Here is an 18,984-nt window from a genome sequence, read left to right on the forward strand (position 1 = left end):
GGCTCTGGTATATGGGAGTATGGTTTCCAGACAAGGATGTGACATTGTAGCACTGATACTCTGATCCGTGCTGAGATTGCTTAATAAACCCAGTGATTTGTAATTGCGGATCAGGAAGTGTTATACTCTCATTCAAATACTTCTCAGGTTCTTGGCTGGAAACATACACTCGGTGCGAGATTTACTGGCCTCGTCGTGCCTGGCGAGACCTAACGAGACCTCGCACGGCATCACCATCTGGATCCCGAGATTTGCATATTCAAGTGAGCAGTTAGTCTCACTTGAAAATGTCTACGCCAGATCTACCCAGCACCCATGATCGAAGGGTCTCACCTCGGGACACTAAGCTGGCACCGTTTAGCACTGGTTCCACAAACGTGGACCAGGCGTACCGGCACAGGAAATTAAACTAGTGGTCGGTACCCTGCCTCGATTTCAGGAAATTAAACTAAGTGTGGCCTCAGCGGGGCGCTCCTTGTCGAGGCCCAGAAATTAAGCAGAGTCCCGTTTAATAGCGGGGTCGTTCTCAGCGCTGCCAGCGCTGGGAAATACCCGGCTAAACACGCCCGACGCAAGCTCTGTTTAATTTACATAAATTACTATTTTTTTGTTTTCCAATTCATGAAAAATGTAATTGAGGGACAGATTGGTGACTGCAGTTACTGGTAAGACAAGAGTTTCCTTACCTCATATCCAGTGTAAGACTGGGTTGAATATTCAAAGTCCGAATCTGGGCCCCCAGGACAGTATCTGGAATTCACAAAATAAGTTTTAGGCCCAATCATCTTTTTGCTTTGCGAAGAGTTAAGAACCAGGGACTATAGCCTCAGGATAAGGGGTCAGTCATTTACAGGTGAGATGAGGAGGCATTTCTTCACTCAGAAGGGTTGTGAATCTTTGGCATTCTCAATGACAGCAAGCTGTAGAATTCAGTCATTCAGAATATTAAAGGCCGAGGCAGATAGATATTTGGACTCGAGGAGAATTGAGGGATATTGGGATTGGGCAGGAAGGTGATTCAGGTCAAGGAACAGCCAAGATCCAATTGATGGCAGAGCAGGCTCATGAAAGTGCCATGTGTCTGCCCATTCCACCACCGGTCAAAGTCCTTTTGAAGTCTATTATTATCTTCCTCACTGTTTACGACACTTACTTTCTTTTTTTTTTTAAAGTATGTTTATTAAACTTTTAAATAATAACAAGCAGAAGAATGCAAAAAAAATTACAAACAACAAAAAAGAAAAAAAATGGACTTAAACACTACCTCAAACCTCCTAACAGCTGACTGTTTCTAGATCCTCCAAAAAGGAAATAAGTGGTTGCCATCTGAGGTAGAACCTCTCCACTGAACTAGAACCTCTCCACTGAACTATCTTTGGTGAATTCAAATTTTTCGAAGTGTAAGAAGGACACTAAGTCTCCCAACCAACCAGAGACACTGGGTGGAACGGGAGACCTCCAATCAAGTAATATTCCTCTCCGGGCTATCAGTGAGGCAAAGGCAACAATTTCTGTCTCTACTCCAAATTTGTTATCAGCAGGCATAGGATTAATTCCACACAGAGTATCTTCAACATGGTGCTCAAAAAGGAAGTCCAGAAGCTGGTGAGTTTGGGGCAGACCCAAAACATCGGGTGTATGGTCAACTGGGGCAAGCGAACAGCAATCACATCTGTCCTCAGCGTTTGGGGAAAAAAACACTCATCCTCGCCTCTGCAGCACCTTGAACTGAATTAGGCTCAATTGGGCCCAAGAGGAGATGGAGTTGACCCTGTAAAGGGTCTCCCTCCAAACCTCACAAGTATGTATTGGGCCCAGCTCACTCTCCCATTTCGCCCTTACACTGCTGGGTAGCGATGGTTCAGACGAGAGAATATGGCCATATAGGTCTGAGATACCCTTGCCAGGCTGAGCCAAGGATAAAATACTCTTCAGCAAAGAGGACGGTGGAGCCAGAGGAAGAGTCTAAGAGAGAAATCGCAAACTAGAAAACAAAGAAAAAAGACTAAAGTTGGATAGCTGAACATTGTCCTGTCTGCCAACTCTCTAAAAATGGCAAACCTAGGGTGGCACATGGCACAGTGGTTAGCACTGGGACTACGGTGCTGAGGACCTGGGTTCAAATAACCGGCCCTGGGTCACAGTCCATGTGGAGTTTGCACATTCTCCCAGTGTCTGCGTGGGTTTCACCCCCACAACCAAAAGATGTGCAGGTTAGGTGGATTGACCACGCTAAATTGCCAAATTAATTGGAAAAAAAAATAATTGGGCACTATAATTTTTTTTTTAAACGATTAAAAGAATGGCAAGGGGGATGGGAGAGAGCGGGGGGGGGGGGGGGGGGGGGGGGTTGGGTTAGGGGTGGGGGGGGCTAGACTGCTGACGGGGAGTGTGGCCTTTTAAAGTGGAGGAGGAGGAGGCTTGATGATGGTGGTCGCCCGAGTGCGGGCCAGGGGAGGTGCGAAGGTATCCGGGGATTCAGGTGGCAAGGGACTGGGGTCAGCTTCATAAACTAAATTTGGGACGGGTGATTGAGCAAATGAAAGGGGACTTCGTAGGTGGGACATGCTCCCGCTGTCATTGGCGGGGAGGGTACAGATTGTGAAAATGACCGTCCTCCCGAGATTGCTGTTTGTGTTTCAGTGTCTCCCAATCTTTATTAGGAAGTGGGTAGTGGGGGAGGAGTCGGTGTGGGAGCGGGTAGAGGCGGCATCGTGAAAGGGCACGAGTCTGAAGGCTTTGGTAACGGCACCTCTCCGGCTCGGTTGTCCACAAGCACAGTTAGTGGCAGCCCTGAGAGTGTGGAGGTGAGGCAATGGAGGCAGCATATGTGATTTGAGGGGGCGTCGGTGTGGTCACCGATCTGTGACAATCACCGGTTTGCCCCGGGAGGTGGGGGGGGGGGCCTTCAGGAGGTGGCAGCGGGCAGGGATTGCGAAATTTGGGGACCTTTTCATTGAGTAGGGTTTTCCGATCCTGGAGGAGCTGGAGGAGGAGTTTGAGTTACCGACGGATTTCGGTACCTGCAGGTACGGGACTTTGTCCGGAGGCAGGTTCCAAGCTTCCCTCGCCTCCCTCTAAGGGGACTACAGGATAAGGTGATGTCAAAAACAGGGGTTGGGGAGAGGAGGGTCTCGGAAATATATAAGGAATTGATGGGAGTGGGAAGGAGTCCCAATCGGGGAGGTGAAGAGGAAGTGGGATAACGAGTTGGGGCGGGGGGGTGGGAGAAAGAGAGTTGGAAGCTGGGCTATGGGAGAAGGCTCTGAAAAGAATCAATGCATCCTCGTCATGTGCCATGCTGAGCCTGATCCAGTTCAAAGTGGTCCACAGGGCTCGTATGACTGTGGCCCGGATGAGTAGGTTTTTTGAGAAGGTGGAGGACAGGTGCGAGGTAAGTCTGGTGAGTCATGTACTTATGTTTTGGGCGTGTCCGAAGCCGAGGGGATTTTGGCAAGGATTCGCAGATGGCATGTCAGAGGTCCTGGAAGAGAGGGTGAATCCGAGTGTCGGGAGATATTTGGAGTGTCGGGAGATCCGCGAGCCCAGGGTGGAATAAAGGCTGATGTTTTGGCCTTTGCCTCCCTGGTGGCCCGGAGACGGATTTTGCTGGGCTGGAGGGATTCAGTGCCCCCAAAGACGGGGGTGTGGGTCAGTGACATGGCAGTTTCTCAGGCGAGAGAAGATTAAGTTCGCCTTGAGGAATTGAACAAACAAATGTGATATAAAATAGTTAGTTCAAATATTAGTTACAGTAATGTAGATAGTAGTGAGTTCACAAAGGACAAAGGAATTCAGAAAGCATGGCAAGGAGGATGGGGAAAAGGATGCTGGGTAACAAGAGGCCCAGGGTTAAGGAATGCGAAGTGAGCCAATCAGGATATATGACCAGGTCAGGAGGTGTATAGGATGACCGATGTGAAAAAATGGCAAACCTCCCTCCACCAATGGGTCACCAAATACTCAAATATCTTTGCTTTGCATGAGTTAAATATTGAGTCCAATCCAGACGGTAAGAAAGGTGATTATTATAGATAGGGGCCAGTGAAGACAGGAAAAGGAGTTTAAAATGTTGTTAAAACTGTTTCCAGATCCTAAGAGATGAGACAACCAGTGGGTAGGCAGAGAATCTAATGGGTGAAAAGGGCAATGGTGCAGTAACTATGACAAGGAGAGTGGATGTAGTACTAGAGCGAGCTTCCATTTGGCCCCAAATGGAATCGGGATCACTGATCCATAATAAAAAGTTTTGAACATTAGCAGCCCAATAATAAAACAAAGAGTTTGGGAGGGCCAAGCCCCCTGTCCATCTATCTCTCTGGAGTAGAACGCGGCAGATTCTGGGGTTCTTACCCACCCAAATAAAAGCACATATCAACTTATTAATCTTAATAAAAAAGGATTCGGGCAGATGATTGGGGCGATATTGAAAGAAAAAGACCTAGGGAGTTGTCTGAATCCTATTAGCCAAAGATAGAGGAAGGTTGTTCCATCTCTGTAGGACCGTTTTAACATTATTGATCGGGTTTGAGTAATTCAACTTATGAAGTGAGGCCCAATTGTGAGATACCCTGACCCCCAAGTAACGAAAGCCTGTATTAGAGGGATTGGGGCGAAAGGTGACATTCCTAAATAGGCTTGCCTTCCACGGGGGCTGACCGGAAAACATTCACTCTTACCTAGATTTAATTTATTGCCAGAGAAGGAAAGCTGAAACTATTTAGTGTCTTCATTATGCCGTCAATGGAGGGAGCTGGGTCTGTGATATATAAAAGTAGGTAATCTGCATAAAGAGATACCCGATGTTCCACCCCATTACGACTAATACCCCTCCATTGACTAGAGGCCCTCAACGCTACAGATAACGGCTCTATTGACAGGGCGAATAAGAGTGGAGAAAGTGAGCAGCGCTGCCTAGTGCCCCTATTTAAAGAGATGTAGTCTGAGTGTAAAGTGTTTGTGTGAACACAGGTTGCAGGGGCAGCGGATCGAAGAGGCAAATTTATGGCCGAATCTAAATCTCCCGAGAATCTCAAATAAATACTCCCATTCTGTCAAATGCCTTCTCAGTATCAAGAGGAACTATCACCTCTGGCTCGGGAACAGGGGAGGGGGAAAGAATAACATTTAAAAAGCCACATATATTGGCTGATAATTGCCGGCCCTTTACAAAGCCCGTTTGATCCTCCAAAATTATATTGGGAAGGCTAGGTACCAACCGGAGCGCCAGAACATTACCGAGCAGCTTAAAATCTACGTTTAAAAGCAAGATGGGTCGATATGAACCGCACTCGGTCGTGTCCTTGTCACTCTTAAGGAGCAAGGCTTGAGTAAGGAGGCAATGAACGAACCCCTGCACAGGGAGACATTAAACATATCTAACAACAAAGGTGCAGTCTGTTCCGAGAATTTCTTGTAAAATTCAATTGGAAAGCAATCCGGGCCAGGGAATTACCAGCCTGCATCAGCCCATTACATTTTAAAACCTTGTCAGGGCATAATGGGGACTCACAATTCTTACCAGCTTCGACAGCTGAGATGGGCAGTCTGCCCAGAGAATCAGACATGCCCAACTTGTCTGAGGGAGGTTTCCTTTATATAGGTCGCAGTAATAGGATTTAAAAGCCACATTGAATTGGGGAGGGGCAGAAATGAGGTTGCCACCCGGATTAAGTATCTGGGAGATCTCACAGGAGACTGTTTGTCGTTTGAGTTGATGAGCCAAAAGACGACTGGTCTTCTCGCCGTACTCCTAAGAAGTACCAGTGGAGCGCTGGAACTGAGATACAGCCTTGTCAGTGGACAGTAGCACAACCAATGTCTGCAACGTTTTTTTGTTTGCGAATAGTTTTGGAGTGGGATCCAGCGAGTACTGGTGATCCGGATCTAAAAAAAGAGTCCATTAGCGTCTGCTACTCCAACTTCTTCATCCTCAGCAATTAAGCTCTATAAGAGATAATTTCCTCCCTAAGGACGGCCGTAAGAGCCTCCCACAATGTGGAGGGGGATATTGAGTCGGACCTATTTAATTTGATGTAGTCGTCAATAGAGGTGGACTGGCGTTCGCAATTTTTTTCTTTTTTTAAAAATCGGCCAGCAAAGTAGTATCCAGTCTCCAGGGTTAGTTCTGGGTGGGGGCAAACTCCAGTAATAGATCAACAAATTGTAGCGCGAGAGAGAGAGCGCGAGTGAGAGAGCGCGAGAGAGAGAGGGAGAGAGACCAGGACTACTGGGTGTTCAACAGGGAGCCACAAACAGTAACATTTCGACCATTGAGGTCAGCCATAATCTGAGAACAACAGAATTGGACTCTTTTATTAATTAAAATCGCCGTACCCCTGGCCCTGCCATTGAAAGTGGAATGAAACATGTGCTCAACCCAACCTTTACATAGCCTGGTATGATCCTTTACAGGTAAATAGGTCTCCTGCAAAAAGACAATACCTGATTTTGTGCTCTTGAGATGAGCAAAAGCTCTCGACCATTTTACAGGGCCGTTCAAACCCCTAATATTACAGGTAACCAGACGGATTGAAGGTCTCCCACTACCGCTCAATGGGAGGCTGCCATTCTCCCAGAGAGATATTAAACAAGGGACACAACTAGGATAAAGCAAAAAGATCCACCCAAGATGGCCACTGAGCCAAGTCAGATGATTTGACAAAGGGAAACCAGCAGACACCGCCAGCAAACTAACACCACCCCATCCCAAAAATGCCATCACAGTTGAGGATAACCACAACCAAAAGTAAATCTAACAGTGACAAAAAGTAGTTTATCCTAAAGCCTTATCCTAAATTCTTAGCTAGGTCCGCACTCATGTCCTGCTACGGCCTAATAGGAGTGTCCTTCCCACTTGATATCCCAATGCTTGAGTTAAAGGGTTCAGATAGCAGAGACCTAGATGTTTCCATAAGTTCAAAGTCCAAAATTATTTCTCTAGGTTCAGATGAACAACAAAATGTTGACAGTTAATTTTTGAACAAGACTTTATTGGTTTGGATGTTTACGGTGTATGTTTATTCCTATACCTGTGCCTCCCCCTGTCTGTCTCTCTGCCTGCGCCTCTCCTGTCTGTGTCTGTGCCTCCCCCTATCAGTCTGTCTCTGTGCCTGCACCTCCCCTGTCTGTTTGTCTGCCTGCCCCCCCTCCCCTGCCTCCCCCATCTGTCTCTCTGCCTGAGGCGTCCTCCTTTCTGTGCCTGCAATTCCCCCTTTCTGTCTGTCTGTCCGTGCCTCCCCGTCTGTCTGTCTGCCTGTGCCCTTCTCTTTCTGTCTGTCTGTGTTTCTCCCTTTCTGTCTGTCTGTCTGCCTGTGCCTCGTCTCCCCGTCTGTCTGTCTCACCTCACCTGTCTGCCTGCGCCTCTCCCTGTCTGTCTGCCTGCACCTCCCCCTGTCTGTCTGCCTCACCTCACCTGTCTGTCTGCCTGCGCCTCTCCCGGTCTGTCTGCCTGCACCTCCCCCTGTCTGTCTGCCTCACCTCACCTGTCTGTCTGCCTGCGCCTCTCCCGGTCTGTCTGCCTGCACCTCCCCCTGTCTGTCTGCCTCACCTCACCTGTCTGTCTGCCTGCGCCTCTCCCGGTCTGTCTGCCTGCACCTCCCCCTGTCTGTCTGCCTGCACCTCCCCATCTGTTGATTTGTTTGTTTGCCTGCGCGTGTCTGTCTGCCTGTGCCTCCCCCTGTCTCTTAATCCCTCCTGCCTGCGCCTTGCCCGTGTTTCTGCCCCTCCGTCTGTCCATTTGTCTGCTTGCGCCACCCCACCTCCACGATCATGGAGAGTGGGTGTATGCCAACCCTGTTGCTGCATTTCTATAATTGAAACAGTCTTCAACTACCTTACACGGCTTAAAGATCAGGGGATGTTTTCAACAACATTTTCTGACCTTTAAAAATGTTTTCGGACCCCATTTCCCAAATACTTCTGAGTAATCTAAATGTGAAATAATTGGGGAAAAGCAGCAAGAAAAAGTATTGTCGAAGGTCAAATGGTGTTTCATCAAAAGGAATTGGACACCGAACTGTATCTAACATGGCAACCCTTTGCTGCCAGGATTGGATTTTATTTTGAAACCTGAAAGCTGCATCCAAGTATTCGGCCTTTAGTGGTCTCGTCCCCTTCCTGCCAGTACCAAAGGGCAGCTGCTCCTGATTGGCTGACAATGCTGTGATCATTGTGTCTGCTCCTCATGCCTGGAGGACTACATTTCTTTCAAGAGCCAAGCAAAGATGACAAAATAAATAATTTGCCTTTTATTCACCCTCTTTCAGCATCCCAGAGTGCTCCAAAGTGCGTTACAGTGAATGAAATACTGTTGAAGCGTAGTTGTCGTTGTAATCTAGCAAATGAGGTGACCAATTTGTGCACAGTAAGCTCATATAGAATCATAGAATTTACAGTGCTGAAGGAGGCCATTCGGCCCATCGAGTCTGCATCGTCCCTTGGAAAGAGAACCCTACTCCACCCGATCCCTGTAACCCAGTAACCCCACTTAACCTTTTTGGACACTAAGGGCAATTTACGATGACCAATCCACTTAACCCCCACATCTTTGGACTGTGGGAGGAAACAGGAGCACCCGGAGGAAACCCACGTAGACACAGGGAGAATGTGCAGACTCCGCACAGACAGTGACCCAAGCCGGGAATCGAACCTGTTCATCCAATGAACAAAAATGTGGTCGTGACCAGATTATGTGTGGTTTTTTTTTAAATTGCATTTGTTGAGGAATAAATAATCAGACAGAGGGAGCGCTCCCATTACCCTTTTCAGAATAGGGCCAATGGATCTTTAACATCCACCGGAGCTGCCAGGTCAGGCCTTGGGCTAATGGCTCCTCTGAACTCCAGCACCCTGATGGTGCAATACTCCCTCAGTACTGGTTTTCCTATCTGGTTTTCTTCATTTATGGATAGCTCTAAAAGAAGGTTAGCACCGGAAATCCCATCTAAATTTAATCAGTCGTGCTTTTTCTGTGCTGAGACCAGTATATAAGAAATCAGTCATAGAGCAGTCGTACACTTGGTTGCATCTGAGAACTTTACTTAACTACGAGACTGAATATTGCACTGACGACACCTCTTCTCTCTCTCTCTCTCCTCCCCCTTCACCTAAGTTCCACTTGGGGTATCAGGAATGTAGGTCAGAAGTGCCAATACCTGACAACAATTTATAATGTATTGCAATTATAAATCAAGTAAGGCATCACTAGGTGTTCACAGAAACATCATTAAAGTTGTATACGGTCAAGGTGACCCAACTCTTGGTCAAAGAGGTAGATCCTAAAGTGTGACTTAAAGGAGGAAAGGTGTTCTGGAGGGCCTACTGAAGGAACAGCTGTCCATGGTGGAATAAAGGAAATTCTGACTGGGTCAGAATTGGAGCAGTGCAGGGATCTTGGCAGGGTTCGGAAATGTAAAGCAACAGCAAAGTTTATATAGCACTTGTAACAAAACGCTTCATATGAGAGTTACCGAACAAAACCTGAAGCCTTGAAACGTGAGGAAATATTGGGACAAATGGACAAAATTTGGAGAAAGAGAGCGCTCATTATTTATTTGTTCGTGGGATGTGGGTGTCACAGGCTAGACCTGCATTTACTAATTTCCCTTGAAAAGGTGGTGGTCAACGATGCCCTGTCGAAAGGGGTCCTGCCACCCATCCTGGCACAGGCCTTGATCTCACTGATCCCTAAAAAAAGGACAGACACGATGGACTGCGGTGTCAGACAGACCCATCTCACTCCTGAACACTGACGCTAAAGTTCCTGCGAAAGCTCTGGCGAGGTGACTGGAGAATGGTTTGCCAGAAGTGATAGTGAAAGGTCAGACCGGGTTTGTCAAGGGCAGACAATTAAATGCAAACATCAGTGCCTGCTGAACGTGATTATGACCCCACCTGGGGAGGGGGCATCAGACGTGATTGACTCCCTGGGCGCTGAGAAAGCCTTTGATCGAGTATAATGGAGGTCTCTCGTGAAGGTGCTCAAATGGTTTGGATTTGGGCCAGTGTAGACCTTGTGGGTGAAACTTCTGTAAAGTGTTCTCATGTTGAGTGTACGGCTGAACATCACCAGCTCTGCATCTTTCCGGCTACACACAGGCATGAGACATGGGTGTCCATTATCCCCACTGCTGTTCACATTGGCAATTGAGCTGCTGGCCATCGCTCTTAGATCAGCGAAGGACTGGACTGGCATTCAGAGAGGAGGCAGGGAGCACAGAGTTTCCCGCCATGTGGGTGACCTACTGCTCTATGTCTCAAACTCTGGCCAGCATGGGCAAGATAACGGAATTCCTGAGGGAGTTCGGAGCTTTCTCAGGTTACAAACTCAACCTGAACAAGAGCAAAATCTTCCTAGTAAACCGCCGAATGAAAGGAACCGAGCTGGAGGTGCTATCATTCAAACTGGCTAAAACCAAAATAAAGTTCCTGGGCATACAGATAACTCACGCCTGGGCGTGACTCCATAAGTAGAACCTGTCCAGCCTGGTGCAGGAGGTGAAGAGAGGCCTACAGAGATGGGATGCACTCCCACTATCTCTGGTGGGCAGAGTTCAGACAATAAAAATGAACGTGCTGCCAAGGTTCCTCTTCATATTCAAATCACCCCCGATCTTCAGCCTCAAATCCATCTTCACCAGGGTTGATAAACTGATCATGGCATTTGTCTGGGTGGGAACTAATCCTAGGATACGGAAAACTGTCCTGCGAAGAGGGCGGTGCTTGGGAGACCTGGCTCTGCTGAACCTCCTATTCTACCACTGGCAACAAACAGAGTGCGGGGTGGTTGGGAGAGCTGGAGGCAGAATGGGTCCAGATGGAGGAAGCCCCCTGTATGGGGATGTCCTTCCGGGTGCTGGGGGATATTTGGGTGGGTGGGGGAGGGTTTTTTTCCCAGGTAGTATTTTTAAAAGGACATCCAGGTGCCGCTGCACACTCCCCTCTCCCAACTTACAACCATTCAGGTAGTAATCTGCCTTCCTGTTTTTGCTTCCAAAGTGAATGACCTCACACTTCTTCAAATTATACTGCATCCGCCATTGATTTGCCCACTCGCCCAACCTGTCCAGATCTTGCTGTAGGATCCCTGCATCCTCGTCACAATACACCCTCCCACCTAACTTGGTATCATCTGCAAACTTTGAGATGTTACATTTTGTTCCCTCATCCAAATCATTAATATATATTGTGAATAGCTGGGGTCCCAGCACCAATCCCTGTGGTACCCCACTAGTCACTGCCTGCCAATTTGAAAAAGACCCATTAATCCCTCTTTGTTTCCTCTCTTCCAACCAGTTTTCTATCCACCTCAATACATTTCCCCCAATCCCATGCGCTTTAATTTTGCACAATAATCTCTAATGCGAGACTTTGTCAAACTCCTTCTGAAAGTCCAAATATACCACATCGACTGGCTCCCCCTTGTCAACTGTACTGGTTACCTCTTCGAAGATTTGTCAAGCATGATTTTCCCTTCATAAACCAATGCTGACTCTGACTGATCCTGCCACTGCTTTCTAAATGTTCCGCTATAAAGTCCTTCTGGATTTTGGATACATTTTGGATAGCTGGAACAGGTGACAGTCCAAGGGCTGCCATGTGTAGATTCATCTATCACGTAGAAGATATATAAGACTACGGTACAGTTAATGAGCAAACCCTGAAGATTGGAACCTGGAGGGGTCGGGGACTGCCTGCAGGCTGGTACAAGGATATGCGCCCAAAGATCAGAGACCCCCATCGAGTGATCAGTTGTTGGGCAGAGATTTTAAGGGAGCAAGAATGAAATGATGGGCATGGGGAAGTAGTTGAGACAAAAGTTTTAGATTAGCACTGCTGCCTCACAGTGCCAGGGACCCGGGTTCAATTACAGCCTTGGGTGACTGTGGAGTTTGTACGTTCTCTCCGCATCTACGCGGGTTTCCTCCTGGTGCTCTGGTTTTGTCCCACTGTCCAAAAACATGCAGGTTAGGTGAATTGGCCATGATAAATTGCCCCTTAGTGTCTAAAAATAAAAATGTGTAGGCTTTTAGGTTAGGTTAAGGGGTTATTGGAATAGGACGGGAGAGTGAGCTTGGGTGAAGTGCTCTTTCAGAGGGACGGAGTAGAATTGATGGGATGAATGGCCTCCTTCTGCACTGTAGGGATTCTATGATTCTAAGGGCAGGAGCTTCTTGACAGATGGATATCTTGGCAGTAAGGGAGCTAGCAGTGCAGCGGATAACATCGATGGTCCAGGTTTGACTAGCAGAGAAATCCAAAAGCTCTTTTTATTTATGTTGAAGGTGAGCAGTTGGGAGTCGGGAAAGTGAAGAGGTTTGAGGAGACAGTTCCTTGTGAAGAAATGATAGCTGGGGCAGGAAGTGAAATCTTGTGAACTCACTTACTGCAACATTTCAGTAACAAATAACAGCATGCACCTTTCCACAAATCCTTTAGGCTCTCTAATCTCTGCAGGTAACAAGCTCCTATTACTAAAGGACAGACACTATTATGTGGCTCTGCAACAACACTCAAAACAACACTTTCAGCAGGGCGAGTCTTGCTACTTTCCATTTGATAAAGCTCTCCACTGGCCACAGGGAGAGTAAAAGAAAATCAACAAGACGCACCCAGGACCCTCTGCTCAGCTGGCTGATGCAGATCAGTATCGACAATATAGTTTTGCTTCCTGAACTGGTGGAATTTGTACGGTTACCAGCACTGACTTCTGGTGGCGGCCATCGTCTGATCGGTCACACACAAGGTGGCTCCTGTTTGGAGGTGTTGGTTTGGCCCTTTCTGCCCATTTAATGGATGACCTTTGTGGATAAAGTTTGCACTGAGAGGAGGGTGGTGGTTTGGATTGTGTGGAGAAGCGCTTGGAATCACAAGGTGCAACAACCCAAAAGGTGGAACGGGTGGTGTCGTACCATAGTGACCCAATCGTTTTGTTGGAGGCGGAGAGGACGGTGCTGGAGAGGCCAATAAGGTGCTACGTGTGAGGGTGGACGACCGGGAGAATCGGTCCAGGCGGCAGAACTTGCGAATCATGGGTTTATCGGAGGGAATAAAGGGAACAAGTGCCACGGGCTACATCTCGAGAATGTTTGAGAAGTTGGTGGAGGAGAAGATCTTTGATAAGGCCCTCGAGGTGGATCATGCCCATTGGCCCTTGAGACAAAGGCCGGGAGCTGGGGAGCCGCCTCGGGCGGTGATTGTGCAGAAGCACAAATTCCATAGTTACCATCACTGTTTCCAGTTGTTTCCAATATCAGGGACAAGGGGGCTACCAGCAAATATGTGAAAATCAGGAGAGGTGGGTGGTCACATGATGAGGGTGTTGGGGTAGCTGCGTATCCTTTGGAATATGGTGCTATTCCACTGTAAATCCTTTCATTTGTTGTATTCATATAGCTCACTCTGTTAAATTGGGAGGGAGAACTCCATATTATGTCCTATGTCCCTGGAGGACCTTTGGCCAAACTCGACTGACAAAATGCTGTGAAATGCTAAGAAAACCACTGACAAGAAAGATCAGCCAATGGCAACTGGAGAGTTATCTGTTCTTCAACATGGTGACTTGGCGACTGAGTTAGCTCTGGATCTGGCACTTTGAAAGGTGTTAGGGCTGAGGACTGACTGCTAATATTATCAAGATTATTGATGAGAGATTCGGTCTATTAGCGCAGAACTGTAGAAAACTGTTAAAAGGCTTGACAGGGCTGAGGAGAGAATTCTTACTGTGGAAAACACAACTTCCTAAGTAGAGGCCCCTTCACAGTCTATTGAAAAACAGCAGCTCATAATGTTGGAGCATGTAGATGATTTAGAGAACCGGAGGAAAAATGTTTGGATTATCGATTTAATAATAATCTTCATTTGTGCCACAAGTAGGCCTACATTAACACTGCGATGAAGTTACTGTGAAAAGCCCCTACTCGCCATATTCCGCCGCCTGTTAGGGTACACCGAGGAAGAATTCAGAATGTCCAATTCTCCTAACAGCACGTCTTTCGGGACTTGTGGGAGGAATCCGGAGCACCCAGAAGAAATCCACGCAGACACAGGGAGAACGTGCAGACTCTGCCCAAACCGGGAATCGAACATGGAACCCTGGCGCTGTGAAGCAACAAGGCTAACCACTGTGCTACCATGCCGCCCAGACTGTGCCATTTACCAGAAGCTACCACACTTTCTCAACATTGAAAAGAAAGCTGGGTGCACTAAACTGGAAAGGGTACATCACTCACTTGCTCCGACGCCCAGAGATAACCAATGATCGCATCCCATAAACTTGCATTTGCACAATTTCAAAGATTGTTAAAAAGTGATGGAGGCAGCTAGGCGTAATGGGACCTTACTCTTTGATGGATGGAGGGTCTCTTTCTATCAGGATTTTTCAGCGGTGGTACAACAGGGGTGCAAGAGTTTCGACAAAGCCAGAGATGACTGAAGGTCATCGGAGCACAATATGCCCTCCTGTATCCAGCCATACTGAGGGTAGCATTCAATAACTCTTCAAAAACATTCAATACCCCAGCTAAAGAACAAAGAACAATACAGCACAGGAACAGGCCCTTCGGCCCTCCAATCCTGTACCGGTCATGATACCACCCTTGGCCAAAACCCTAAAGCCATGTGTTATGGGGAGGCGTTTTCAGAACCCCAAAATGTATCATGGAGTTCAACCAACCTCTCCCTTTAATGGATTTGTTGCTTTTCCTAGCGCACGGCTTTTTCCCTAGGTGTGGGATTACAATTATGGACACGTGGGTTTTTAAACACAAAACACTGTTTATTCCATGAACTCAACTTAACATCTTAAATAAACATTGGATCTCTTAACACCCCTTACTTCAAAGATAATTCAGAAAATATTGCAACAGTAAATAATTCCTTAAAATGTTCCTTCAAACTTTCAAGAGACTTAACACCTTTAAACAAAATCACATCAGGTTAAAGGTTTTACTATTATGAGTTTAAATCACCCAAATTATCCAGAGATGTTCTTTTATGGCAGACATCACAGCTCACTGCACACACAGACACACATAAGCTGCTTTTAAACTGCCAAAACTAAACTGGAAAATGGCTGATCTAAAGCCCAGCTCCACCCACTCTCTGACATCACTGTTTTCTTAAAGGTACATTGCTTAAACATCCATGTCTTAAAGGTACTCTCACATGACACATGGCTTTCATGAAATGTGTTGGAGGCAATAATCCAGTTGGCTCAATTTATTAACAGGCTGCAGTTGATTGTAAAGTTTGGACTTTATCCCTAGATATTATATTCTTTTTACTGTTTTAAGATTTGTATCTATCATTCTGACAGGGATGGAATATTAACTGAGCACTACAGTGCGTATGGTATTTAAGAAATGCCGGGACTGATTTTGATGAATAACATTTTTCAACGTGCTTGTCTGGTCAAGGGGTACACTTTGCAGGTTGTACGAGATTCGGGCTGAATTTTCTTTATTTATATATACTTATAATAATTTTGTACGTATTATTTGTTTCCTTCTCCTCTTACCATGTTAAATAGGAATGGCGCTACTGTTGGGAGACAAGCATGTGACTTAGGTTTCAATAGCAAGGTTAGATTATAGGGATAGCACCTCGTTCTCTTTTTCTTTTGAATTTTCATTCTTGAAAAGAGAGGCACTGTGTCATATGAGGCACTGTGTCATAAATATGGGGTGTATGTTTCATTAGTTAAATACAGCCTCACATTTGGTAAGGAAAACAGCTTTATGAAATGAAAAAAATGAAAATCGCTTATTGTCACAAGTAGGCTTCAAATGAAGTTACTGTGAAAAGCCCCTAGTCGCCACATTCCGGCGCCTGTTCGGGGAGGCTGTTACGGGAATCGAACCGTGCTGCTGGCCTGCCTTGGCCTGCTTTCAAAGCCAGCGATTTAGCCCTGTGCTAAACTGCCCCTGTGTGAGTTAACTGTTTAAGTTTGTTTAAAATAGTTCTTAGGTCTTCTTTTTATTTTGGGTTTAGAGAATCGTTAGTTGGTTACTGGGGCTTTTGTAAGGATACGGACAAGCTTAATTAGTTAGAAAACGGCAATTTAATATCTTGCTGCCGCTTGAGTAACCGGGATGCGCGAGACAGGACTGGGCGAACAAATGAGCAAGAGGGGAAAGTCAACATGTAAAATGGCCAAATTTATTTTTAGCAATATCCTTTTTTTAACTGAATAAGTAATGGCAGTGGCTACACAATTTTCTCTTGGAATGTACAGCGGATAATCATCCGATTAAAAGAAAAGATTCTATTTTACCTCAAAAAGGAGAAAGTTGATGTAGCTCTGATATAAGAGACATAAAGAACATCTGAAATTGAAGTGGGAATGGGTCAGACAAGAGGTTTCTGCCTCATTTTCGATTGGTAACCGAGAGATCGCGATTTTGATTAATAAAAACCTGCCAATTGGGGGCAGAATCAAGGGAAATGCCGATTCAGGAGAACCATAGATTTGAGCCAGGGAAGTGGGATGGAAATTTTCAGAAATGGGAGGAGAAAGGAATTAGGACACTAAAAGATTTGTTTCTTGGGGGTTGTTTTGTGGGATTGAAGGAGCTGGGAGCGAAGTATGGGCTGGAGCAGGGGGAAATATTTAGATACATGCAGGTTCGAGACTTTGCCAGAAAGGAGGTACAGAGCTTCCCAGTAGAGCCAGCTTCCAGATTGCTGGAGAAGGGGCTAGTATCGGTGGTTTAATAGGGGGTATTTTGGAGGAGGAGAAGGCACCGCTAGAAGGGATCAAGGCAAAGTGAGAGGAAGAGTTGGGAGAGTATGGAGGAGGGGTTCTGATGGGAGGTGCTCCAGAGGGTGAACACCTCAACCTCGTGTGCGAGGTTTGGGCTGATATAGCTGAAGGTGGTGTATAGAGCACATCTTATAAGGGCGAGGATGAGCCGGCTCTTTGAGGGGGTAGAAGATGTATGTGAACGTTACGTTCACATGTTTTGGTCCTGTCCAAAGCTGGAGGATTACTGGAAGGAGGTGTTTAGGGTAATCTCTAAAGTGGTGCACATGAAACTGGACCCAGGCCCTCGGGAGGCCATATTCGGGGTGTCGGACCAACCGGGGTTGGAAACGGGCGCGGAAGCAGATGTTGTAGCCTTCGCCTCGTTGATCGCCCAAAGGCGGATCCTATTAGGGTGGAGATCAACCTCTCCACCCTGTGCTCTAGCGTGGCGGGGGGACCTGCTGGAATTCTTGACGCTTGAAAAGGTCAAATCTGAACTGAGGGGAAGGATGGAGGGATTCTACAATTCATGGGCGTTATTCATTATGCACTTTCGAGAATTGGATCACATCGAAAATTATTGTAGTTGGGGGGAGGGAGACTGTATGTGTTAATGGTGACTATGGGTGATTCTTGATTCCTCTTTGTCATTTGTTTATGTTAACATGCGGGCTAATGTCTGGGGTTTGGCGGGAGGATGGGATTGTTGTTATTGATATAGGTGATTGACATTACATTCGTTACTGCTTATTGTTGGGTGTAAATGTGGGAGAAAATGTGAAAAAGGAGAATAAAAAAATATTTTTTAAAAAATAATAAAAACCTGCCATTTAGACTTGAGAACTGTGTGAAGGATAAAGGTGGGGGGGGGGGGCAGATATGTGATTATGAATGGAATACTGCACCAGGAAAGAATATGGGCAATGAATGTTTATGGTCCTCCAAATTATTCTCCTGACGTTAATGAAGCTTTTATGGATTTTGCTGAATTAGCAATGGAAAATTAATTTATAGGAGGGGACTTCAACTGTCACCTAAATCCTTTGATTGACAAGCTTCCTCATAAATAGGACACAATTGGTGAAGGCACTGGAGTTTGTATGTGATGAACTGGAATACGGATGTTTGGGGAGCAGTATATCCTAAGGACAAAGAATTCACCTTCTTGTCTGTCCCCCACCAATATAATACCAGAATTGATTATTTTTCATTCCAAAAACTGTGTGGTTTCCTGCTCCATAGATAGCATTGTGATCTCTAACCATGCTCCTGTCTTCCTGGAATTTTCATTCATTGGGACCTTTCTACAATCTAGATTGTGGATTTAACACACCTCTGCTTAAAGATGCATTAACACAATGAAGCAACATTCCTCTTTTTTTGAACTCCCAACAATTTCTGATGACCAACGGTCATCCTTAAATGCCCCTGTTTCAAAAGAGCAAGTATTTTCTGCGTTGAAGGATCTTCCATCTGGTAAGGCGCCAGGACCTGATGGTTTTGGAAGTTAATTTTATAAGGAATGCAAAGATATGCTAATAGAACCTATAAATGGTATAATAGAATTTGCAGTGCAGAAGGAGGCCATTCGGTCCATCGAGTCTGCACCGGCTCTTGGAAAAAGCACCCTACCCAAGCCCACACCTCCACCCTATCCCCGTAACCCCACCCAACACGAAGGGCAATTTTGGACACCAAGGGCAATTTAGCATGGGCAATCCACCTAACCTGCACACCTTTGGACTGTGGGAGGAAACCGGAGCACCCGGAGGAAACCTACGCACACGGGGACATCGTGCAGACTCTGCACAGACAGTGACCGAAGCCGGGAATTGAACCTGGGACCCTGGAGCTGTGAAGCAATTGTGCTAACCACTATGCTACCATTCAATTAAAGTAGGACAGCTACCTCAGTTTCTTAGAGAAACAAATATTTCTTTAATTTTGAAGTCAGGTAAAAGTCCAGAAGATTTTGCCTTCTATAGACCAGTCTCTCTTTTAAAAGCAGATCTGAATGCCGAAAAAGACATTAGGCAATTTGGACATTCTGAATTCTCCCTCTGTGTACCCAAACAGGCACCGGAATGTGGCAACTAGGGGCTTTTTGCAGTAATTTCATTGCAATGTTAATGTAAGCCTACTTGTGACAATAAAGATTATTAAGAAATTACTCTTCCTTTAATTATCCAGGGTGATCAGGCTGGGCTTATAAAAAGCTGAAATTCGTGCAATCGTCAGGA

General features: G+C 46.2%; 1 protein-coding gene across 1 annotated transcript in view; it reads right to left on the minus strand.

Annotated features, from left to right (window-relative positions):
* The window catches only part of elp3 (elongator acetyltransferase complex subunit 3), a 178,182-nt gene that overhangs the window by 126,048 nt on the left and 33,150 nt on the right, over positions 1-18,984 (minus strand). The window contains exon 5 of the mRNA XM_072498551.1: positions 687-750. Within this exon, the coding sequence (XP_072354652.1) occupies positions 687-750 (64 nt within the window). The remainder of the gene's footprint in view (positions 1-686; positions 751-18,984) is intronic.

Source organism: Scyliorhinus torazame, chromosome 4, assembly GCF_047496885.1.
Source record: "Scyliorhinus torazame isolate Kashiwa2021f chromosome 4, sScyTor2.1, whole genome shotgun sequence".
NCBI classification, from domain to species: domain Eukaryota; kingdom Metazoa; phylum Chordata; class Chondrichthyes; order Carcharhiniformes; family Scyliorhinidae; genus Scyliorhinus; species Scyliorhinus torazame.